Source organism: Arachis ipaensis, chromosome B10 (assembly GCF_000816755.2).
Source record: "Arachis ipaensis cultivar K30076 chromosome B10, Araip1.1, whole genome shotgun sequence".
In the NCBI taxonomy this organism is placed as follows: domain Eukaryota; kingdom Viridiplantae; phylum Streptophyta; class Magnoliopsida; order Fabales; family Fabaceae; genus Arachis; species Arachis ipaensis.
Genome location: NC_029794.2, coordinates 5,343,753 through 5,354,307, shown reverse-complemented (window position 1 = coordinate 5,354,307; position 10,555 = coordinate 5,343,753). Strand labels below are relative to the sequence as shown.

The following is a 10,555-nucleotide window of genomic DNA, read 5'->3' as shown; positions in this document are numbered from 1 at the left end:
TCGAGAGGATTGCTCGAATTGTTGATTATGATAAAGGTGAGAGGCATAATGCCAGGGGAAATAACAAAGGAATAGAAAATATTTTTCAAAATAAAAACAATATTCCGAATCGAGAAAATTCTCACGTGGTTCTCCGAGGTCAGAATGCTGATGACTTTTTAGCCAGATTGCGTGGTGGTGAATGCTATCAAGTCACTAAAATTGTAGAAGAAGTATTGAATCGGGTTGGTATGAATGTTGGTTTTATGAACCAACCACATTTTGTGTCTTCTTTTCCTCAAGCGGTACAAATGGCAGAAGTGCCAAGAGGGGTGAAAAATCCAAAGATAACTACAAAATTTGCTAGTAAAGTTAGAGAATCAACTACTGAACATGTTGCTTGTTACTTGGTTGAGATCGGAAATTTGGCTAATGATGAAAATTTGAAAATGAAATTTTTCCTTCGTCATTGACGAAGAATGCATTTACTTGGTTCTCGAATCTTAGACCAAATTTGGTTACAACATGGAATCAGTTAGAAACTGCTTTTCACGCTCAGTTTTATCGAGGTGAAATGAACGTAGCGGTTACCGATCTAGTGGCTTTGAAACGTGAAGATGGTGAGACCATTGATGATTATTTAATACATTTCAAAAATGCTAGAAGTAGATGCTATGTGTCATTACCTGAAAATGAGATAGTGAAAATAGCAACTATGGGGTTAGGATTCTATATGCGCAGAAAACTGCTTAATGTGCATATTCCCGATTTGGCTCATCTGGCTGAAAAGGTTCGACAGACCGAACTTATGAAAAAAGAAAAAGAAAAATATAGGAGTGAACAAAGATCGAAGAGTAAACCTTTTACTCGAAAAGAAAAAGTTGTTTATGTAACAATGGAGTCTTCCGAAGAGGAATTCGAGTTCGAAACAGAAATCGATTTGGCTGAACTTAAGAAAGGCCCTCTATATGTTTGATCTTTGTTGAAGAAATTACCAAGTAGTGAAAAGTTGAATGATTCAAAACTAAAAAGTGGAAAGAAATATAGTTTTGATATTTCGAAATCTGATCAGATTTTCGATGTGTTGCTTAAAGATAAACAATTAGTTTTACCTGAGGGTAGAACTTTGCTTTCTGTGAAAGATTTAAAAGGAAAACCTTATTGTAAGTTTCATCAAGCAACAAGTCATTCGACTAACAGCTGTGTCCGTTTTAGGGACTTGATTCAAGAAGCAATAATGGAGGGAAGATTAAAATTTGATGATGGCAAGAAGGAAATGAAGGTAGATGTAGATCCCTTTGAAATTGATGCCAGTTATGTTGAACCTTGCTTTGGAGTGAACATGGTGGGCATGTCCTACGATTTTGATGTGGCTCTTGATGATTTTGAATCACAGGTCAGATTAGTATACCTTAGGATAGGGGATGGTTTGCTGGACTTTTTGGTTCAGCAAAAGATCAAAGACCGAGACATATCTCTGCGTCCGTGGTGCAATGCTGTTTTCGATGCTGAAGCAGCAGCGATCTTTGAAAAAGAAAGGATGAAGAAGGAGTTGGCTCATAGGGAAGAGCAGGTGCGCCAGAGGCAGCCAATCAGGCATATGGAGGGCTCTAGTTCAAAGACTCCTTAGGAGAATGTATCTACACCCTTAAGCCGTTCTCAGGCTATAGGTGTTCAGTGGATTAGGAATTGTCAGGAATTCCAGAGACATGAGCATTTGTATCGGTGTAATCCACAGTGGGGGCATCGAGCACCTTCCCGAAATCAGTATTCCTACTATCGAGGTCGTGCTAGAGGTTACCCACGAGGAAGAGGAGGAAAGAGAAGTTTCAATCAGAATAAGAAACTTTCGATTGAGATAGGCAAGGAACTAAGCAAGGGGGCAATGCCTTCTGTGCATTCAAGAATAGTTTTTCCTTCTGATAGAGAAACTTACCCTAAAGAAATTTCATCACCTGTTAAGATGGAAAAGGGCAAAGTAGTAGCTCAATCTTCTCGAATCGATAAAAACAAAGATGTTGATGTTGACGAGGAGTATTTCAATGAAGGAGATGATGACATGGTTGGGACAATTTCAATCATTCCAACTGAGTATTTAGGGGAGTATGAAGGTAACCCCAATGAAGATTATGATTCGGAGGATGAAGAAGCTTTTTCTTTCATTCGGATAGAGGATGAGCCAGGTTACTTTTTACGGCCTACTGAGAAGCAGATGTCTCACCTTCGCCCACTTTATATAACAACTACTTTAAGTGGGATAAAGGTGAATAAGATTTTGATTGATGGAGGCACTGCGATCAGTTTATTGCCAGAAAGGATTTAATTAAAGTAGAGAAGCATCCTGATCATTTAGTCCCTACAAACATTACTGTGACATATTTTAGTGGGGCTTCGACTCCAGCCAGGGGGTTGGTGACTCTGACTGTAAAGGTTGGCTCATCTGAGCGTAATACTGTCATTGTGGTGGTCCCTTCGAGAGCGAGTTATAACGCTTTGTTGGGGCGAGATTGGATACATGGTGTGGGAGCTCTTCCTTCTACAGTGCATCAAAGTGTGCTTTTATGGAATAATGAGGGTAAACCTGAAACCGTCAAGGCAGATTCGAATTTATACGTCGAACAAATACATGTCGATTTCAGGATTTATAATTGTAAGTTAAAACCCTTAGATGTTGATCGATCACTAAGTCCTTATAATTGTGAAGGGTGCTATTTGTCCTCGGAAGGCCCTTCAGTGAAGTTGCGCTATCCAGAGTTAGATTGTGAACCAACTGGCTGGGATTGCCTCTCTTGAAGACTTGGAAGGGACTGCTCCATGGCCCAGGTTGAGGAAGTTTCCAACTACCTGGTAACATTACAAAATTATTTAAATAATTCTCAGTTATTAGGGAATAAAGATGATTCTTCTGATGAAGTTGAATCAGATAGGGTTAGTAAGTCTGTTAATTGCAATGCGTCCAATTCGACGTTCCCAGTCGAATTTAGTTATAATTTCCTTGTTTCTTGTAATAAAACTAATGATGCGAGCCGGACTGCCGATTTAATAGCAGAGGCCCATTGTGTAGAGAATAAAAGTGATGATGATTTAATCAAAGATTCGATTTCTTCTATTTCTGATGATTTTATTGATTTCACTTTTGATTGCATCTATGATTTGGAGCCTTTGGGATTTGAAAAATATTCAACCAAAGAGGATGATTATTATAAAGGGTTTGAATCTCAAGATCCTTTAGAAGAAATTAATCTGGGGACTCTTGATGATGTTTGAATTACATATATTTGTAAAGATCTTGTTGATCCTTTTCGAACTGAACTCTTTAATCTTTTATATGAATTCAAAGATTGTTTTGCTTGGGATTATCATGAGATGCATGGTCTCGATCGTTCATTGGTAGAACATCGATTAGCATTGAAACCCAATGCTCGACCTGTAAAACAGACTCCAAGGCGTTTTGCTCTTGAAATCAATATTAAAATTAAAGAATAAATAGAACACTTAATCAAAGCGAGATTTATTCAAACTGCACGTTATGTGGAATGGGTATCAAACATTGTCCCTGTTATGAAGAAGAATGGGAAGTTAAGAATATGCATCGATTTTTGAGATTTGAATAATGCTACTCCAAAAGATGAATATTTTATGCCTATCGCAGATATGTTAATCGATTCTGCGGCGGGGAATGAAATTCTTAGTTTCATGGATGGATATTCTAGATATAACCAGATTTTTATTACAGAAGATGACGTGGCTAAAACTGCTTTCTGTTGTCCTGGGGAATTAGGTACATATGAATGGGTGGTCATGCCTTTTGGTTTAAAAAAATGCTGGAGCAACATATCAGTGTGCAATGAATGTGATTTTTCATGAATATATTGGGAAGTTTATGGAGGTATATATCGATGACGTAATGGTCAAATCGATTTCCGTGAGTCAACATATTGACCACTTAAGAAAGGCATTTCTTACTATGAGGAAGAAAGGTTTAAAAATGATGAATCCATTGAAATGTGCTTTGGAGTATCGGCTGGAAATTTCTTGGGATTTGTTGTTCATAAAAAAGGAATAGCTATTGATAAAAATAAAGCAGATGCAATATTAGCATTGTCTGCACCCAAATCGAAGAAGGAAGTACAATCGTTTTTGGGTAAAGTAAATTATCTTCGAAGATTCATCTCGAATCTTTCAGATCGAACTAGGGTATTTGCACCTTTAGTGAAATTAAAAAATGGTTCAAAATTCGAGTGGACCACAAAACATCAATCGGCGTTCGATTCGATCAAGGTATATTTGTCAAAAGCCCCGATTATGGCGAATGTTCGTTCATTTGAGCCTTTAAAATTATATATTGCAGCATCTGAAAATACTATTGGATGTATGTTAGCCTAGTATGATGAAAACGGGCATGAGCGAGCAGTTTATTACCTTAGTCGAGTATTAACTGACATCGAAGCAAGGTATTCTCCAATCGAGAAATTGTGTTTGTCTTTATATCATGCATGTATGAAATTAAAGTGTTATATGGTGGCTAAATTGGTAAAGGTTATAGCGCAAACCGACCTTGTTAAATATATGTTGAGTTTCCCTATGTTAAGGGGACGTTTGAGGAAATAGATGCTGGCGTTAACAGAATTTGATTTACAGTATGTCCCAGCCAAGGCTGTGAAAGGACAAGTCATTGCAGATTTTCTTATGGACAATTCAAAAGATCTGAATGACCAGGGGGCAAATATAATCGAGGTAAAAAGTAATTATTGGAAGTTGTATTTTGATGGATCCAAGCATAAAGATGGTGCAGGAGTTGGAATTCTCATTATTTCACCAGAGGGTGTTCCATCAAAATTCTTGTTTGAGTTAAAGTATCCTTGCTCGAATAATGTGGCCGCATATGAGGCTTTGATTTTGGGTCTTGAAATTTTAATTAGCAAAGGAGCTTTATAGGTTCAAATTTTAGGGGATTCACAGTTAGTTTAAAGCAGTTATCGAAAGAATTTAAGTGTAATAATGAGATGTTACATAAATATTTAGTAACTGCTTGGGAATTATTAACGTCTTTTCGAAAGATTTCCTTGGTTCATATTCCTAGAGTTCATAATGAATTTGCTAATGAGTTGGACCAAATTGCTTCGAGGTATCGGGTTGGTCCAGAGGCTCTTAGGAAATTATCTGGTATCCATCAAATTTTAGTACCAGCAAATGAAAGAGAGGTTTTGTGTCTGGATGAATGGGAGGATTCTGATTGGAGAAAGCCTATTGCTCTTTATTTAAAGGATCCCAATGTTGCAGTTGATAGAAAGATAAAATTACGAGCAATGATTTTGTCTTATTGGCTGATGAACTGTATAAAAAAGGGATTGATGGGAGTTTGTTAAGATGCTTGAGTCGAGATAATCAGAGTGTTGCCTTGGGTGAAGTCCATAATGGAATATGTGGCGCTCATCAGGCAGGGAAGAAGATGAGATGGGTATTATATCGAAATCATGTATATTGGCCGTCCATGATAAAAGATTGTATTGAGTATGCGAAGGCATGTCAGGAATGTCAGAAACATGGTTCGATACAACAAATTCCAGCGGCTGAATTGTATTCAATAATAAAGCCATGGCCATTTAGAGGTTGGGCTCTGGATTTGATTGGATTGATCCATCCTCCTTCATCAAAACAACACAAGTTTATTTTAGTGGCTATTGTCTATTTCACAAAATGGGTTGAAGCAGTTCCATTGGTAGAAGTTGGTCAAAATGAAATAATAGACTTCGTTGAGGAACATATTATCCACCGATTTGGAATTCCTCAGACGCTAAGTACTGACCAAGAAACTATGTTTACTGGCCAACGAATTAAAAATTTTGCGGCTTCGAGAAGCATTAATATGATTACTTCAACTCCTTATTATGCACAAGCTAATGGACAAGTAGAGACGGCAAATAAGATAATGATAAGTTTGATTAAAAAGCATATCGAGAATAAGCCTCGAACGTGGCATGAAACTTTAAGTCAAGTATTATGGGCTTATTGAAATTCGCCAAGAGGTTCGACAGGAACATCACCTTATAAATTGGTATACGGTCATGATGCAGTGTTACCATTAGAAATTAATTTGAATACTTTAAGAGTATCGAGACAGAATGATTTGCCAGTTGACGATTATTGGAATGCAATGTTCGATGAGTTAAATGAATTGGACTCAGAGTGAATCTTGACACTTGATAATGTAATTCGACAAAAAGAAAGTGTTGCTCGAAGTTATAATCGTCGAATTAAGGAAAAGTCTTTCAAAATAGGCAAGTTAGTTTTAAAAGTCATTTTACTGATGGAGAAGAAATCGATATTTCTGGGTAAATGGTCCCATAGTTGGGAAGGCCCTTTTCAAGTAATATGGGTATATTTTGGAAATGTCTATCAGATCAAAGATATTGAGTCAGGGAAAGTGATTAACTCGATTAATGGGAAATACTTGAAACTTTTCTATTGTTGGCAAACATAAAAGTTCAACATATATAAAGTTCAGAAATGACAAAGGATATTACAAAAATAGAAGTAAAAGAGGGAATTCAAGGTGCTACTAGTTTTGCCAAATTGGAGCGCAATTTTGCCCTTTTGTTTTCCAAAATTGAAAGCTCTTCCATTTGTTTGAACTTGTCGGCTTGAATCTTCTCAAGTTGTTTTTCATATTCTCCCTGCTTGGTATCGATTGAGACAAGTTCCCGAATAAGGAGATGCTGTTCTTGTTGGGCTGCGGCCAGAGGTTTGGCTAAAGTGGCTCGATTTCGGCGTATAGTGGCAAGTTGTTCTTGAATTTGAATTAATTCTGCTTCGAGCCTTGCTTCTTCTTAATCATGAAAAGCCTGATCAGAAATAGCACGGGAGATTCCCCGATCAAATTCCTCACGAGAGGTTTGAATTGGTTGAGCAGTTGCAAAGCAGTCTTCTATATTGGATCTGGCTGTGACTTCTTTATTTTCAGTTTCTTGAAGTTGGAACTGAGATGCAACGCTATTGTTGAGAAGTTGCTTGAATTCTTGAATTGAAGCAGAATATGCTGTGTTAGTTGGGAGTTCAAAAGAAGAATTCAAAAGATCAGCTAAGAGTTTGTTAAGGATTGGATCATTAACCCATGTGGTAGGAGGATGATCCAAAAGCTTGATGAGTGATCGAAGTTATTCCCGAGTATCAGGATCTAATTCGATTGAAGGCCTTGATGTAGCAGGTCTTGAGATTTCTGGTTCAGGCACTGGTACCTTGTTTTCCTGGATAACTTTATTCAAAACAACGATCAAGTCGTCTAAGGTGGCACTGGTTGGAGTGGTAGGAGCATTCGATATTTTGGGTTTTGGACCTGTAGGGGTCTGAGGATTAGCTTGAAATGGAGGATTAGGTTGCAACTCTAGAGGGTTTTCAGAAACCTTAGATCGAGAGGAATTTGAATTGGTGGTATCAGCAGCTTTAGAAGCAGAATCGGAGTCTGGGACTACTATGTTTCTGTGGAAGATACAGCTTGATTGTTTGGAGAAATTGATTCAAGTTTATGGGTTTCTTCTGAAGAGTGCTGCGGAGGATTTGATGTTGGATCAATCATCTGTGTTATATNNNGGAATTGTTTGTAGGGACCCTGTGAATTGGATCGAATCGTGTGATGTGGAATGCTCTGGGTCATTTTGTTGTTGGGGAATTGGTTGATCAGGAGCTCCAGTAGAAGAAGCCGAATGGGAAACATTAGTGAGCTAATACAAAAGGTACACAGTTATGAGTTTAAAATTTATCTTAAATTAAATAAGATGTATGTAGTGATAATTGTGTTACCTAAGGAACTCTAGATCTTCGTGAGAGCCAGGATCAGAGTCGGTTGCATCTTCTGATTGGGAAGAGGCAGCGAGAGTATCCTTGTTGGTTGGTTCACTTTCATCAGCGCTTTCGCTTGATGATGGCAGCACTAACTGATAAGAATCCAAAACCAATTATGGTTAGGAGAATACAATTCGAAGAACATTTCGAATCTAAAAATATATGAATAGAAGAATTACTCTGCGAGAAGTTCTGGTAGGAGTTCTTCTGCTCTTATGTGGTGGTGGCCGAGTAGCTTCAGCTTTCCTTTTGTGAGTTTTTTTTGGGAAATTTTTAGTGACAGCCGTTCGAACGGCAGTTTGTTGAATTTTTTCCAAGGTACGTGTGTACCCTGAGTAGTAAGCAGACCACCATTCAAAACAAGATTTGGTGATAAATGAACTGCGTTCATAGATCAAGAAGTTGAAGCGGTCTCTTCATTTTTTATTTTTTGAGAGAAAATTGTTGAAGTCTTCTTGGGAAGTCAGAGTAATGTGACAAAATGGTTCACTATGTCGAGGTTGTGGAGTTGGGATAGCTTGAGAAAATCCCAGTTGCCTAGCGGTTAAGTGAGGAGCATACAGGGCTATCTTGAACTTTTCTTTCTGATATTGTGGTAACCCTATTGGTATCACCTGAACAACCAACAGGTATGCCCAAGTTCGATTTGCAAGTTCATTCTCCTCATTAGTATTTGGAAAGAGCAAGCGATCAAGCTAGGCAGGGCCGCAATTGCGACGCAGAAAAGGAGTGAAGTTGAGTTGATCATTTTCAAAATCTTTGCAGGAATGAAAAAGAGAGAAAACAGCCCAGAATTTATCTTCATCTGATTAGGTGTCTGGAAAATTGGGTTTATAGTTACACAAATGAAAACCCTCAATGTGTTGTTTATCGGTACTGCCACCTTCAGGTTTTGTCATAAAATTTTCAAAAATGGCATTAAGCCATAATTGAAGGAGCCAGAACGGACCTCCTGTGTTAATTATTTTGTTATCTCGGAGGTCACAGACAAGTAGACCAAGTTCTTCGAAAATATGCCCCAAAAGAAGTTTGGCCAAGTTGAGAACTTTTCCTTCATGTAGAAGAGCAGCCAAGGAAAGGAAGAGCTTTGGCATCTGTACACTTTGGGAACAGAACAAAACTGCATTTAGCCAGTAAAACAAGAAGGCTACATGTTCATTATCTATGATTTCTGTACCGTCTGTACCCATGTTGTGGGCAATGAACTCACTGTAAGAGGTGCTGAAAGTAACATTGTACTGATGCTGAGATTGCATGTCAGGGGTACAATCTGGAGAATTTATTGGGAGTCCAGTAATGGCAGCCATGTCGAGGAGAGACATCCCGATCATTCTGCAAGGAAGGTGAAAATTGTTGGTAGTCCTATTCCAGAAACAAGTCACTGCTCCAATCATCCAAGGATGTGTAGTGAGTGAAAAATGAGAAAGCCTTAGTAGTTCCTGTATTCCTAGGGATCCCCAAATAGCGCCTTTTGTGGGTTCGAGGTGTTGGTACCAAGCTGTGAAATCGAATCCTCGAGAATTGATTTTTGGATTATTTCAAAAGGGTTTTTGGTTGATGAAGTGAGAGATGTTAAAAGCTTGGTTTATTAATAAATCTTCCCCTTCAGCGTTAGGGAAGAAAGAGAGTTTTTTGTTTGCTCTCTCGAGAGTTTCAATCGGTCCAAGAAAGCAGTGTGTATTTGCACCGATTGTGAAGGGGATTACGATTCTGGTGTTGTTGACCTGCAAATGGGGATCGTCAATAATTTCATCATTGACTTGATTAAGAATGCGAGAGGTTGGTGGAGATGGCGGTGCCACTATGTGACCTTTACCCTTATCTTGAGTGGTGGCACGAGAAGAAGAACCAACCATTGTCAAAGAAAAAAAGGGAGAATGAAGGTTGAGAATTTTGTGAAGAAATTCTTGGTATAGGGAAAATGCAGAGAATAATGAGGTTTGAAAGATTTGAACAAAAGAGAAAAGTGATGAATTTAAAGTATCACTGTAGCCGTTATTGTGGAAGGAATGCGAACGGAGGTAACTTCATGAGGAAGATGAAGTAGGAGAGAGAAATTGCAAGTTTTTGGGAGACGTGCTGAGTGGATCAGTAGTAATGGGAGTTTAAATGATAATTATTACTGATTTGAAAACTGACATTTTTTGGATTAAGTGTCTTATTCTTTGATAATGTTATCGAAAGCAATCACATTAATCCAAGGGGAAAATTTGTTGATCAAAAAATATTCTCAATCAGAATGAATTGATTCGAAATAAATCAGGAAGGTTTTCTCGAAAAGATAAACATATAAGCATGAGGTTGGAAGTGATCAACATCGATTTTGATTTCGATTATTGTGTTAATCGAGTGAGTCTGATCGAGTAGAAGATTCGATTTGAGAAGATCGAGTGAGGTATTCGATGAGCTGATCGAATAATTATGGAAGCAGAAGAGTTAGTGGCTTCTTTCATACGAGGAAATCATAGGGAATATCTACAATCACGCGGCGGAAACGGTTACCAAGAGTGATTGCAGTTCAAATTTGTATTTTCGTATTTAATTATAATTAATTGTAAATTAATTGACAGTTATGTAAGATTAGCCTATAAATACTAAGAAGTGATAGGGAATAAGGGTTGGAATTTTTACTCAGAAAAACACTCAAGCACACTCACATCCCAGCGAATTCCTGAGTCTGCAATCGAGTTATCTTTTCTGTAGGGTTCCTTCCATCTTCATCTTTCTTTCAATT

General features: G+C 37.9%; 1 protein-coding gene across 1 annotated transcript; it reads left to right on the top strand.

Moving 5' to 3' along the window:
• Positions 5,474–6,172, top strand: LOC107619991 (protein NYNRIN-like). The gene is made up of 2 exons (XM_016322217.1): positions 5,474–5,918; positions 6,057–6,172. The coding sequence occupies exons 1-2, from the start codon at positions 5,474–5,476 to the stop codon at positions 6,170–6,172; spliced, it is 561 nt and encodes a 186-aa protein (XP_016177703.1).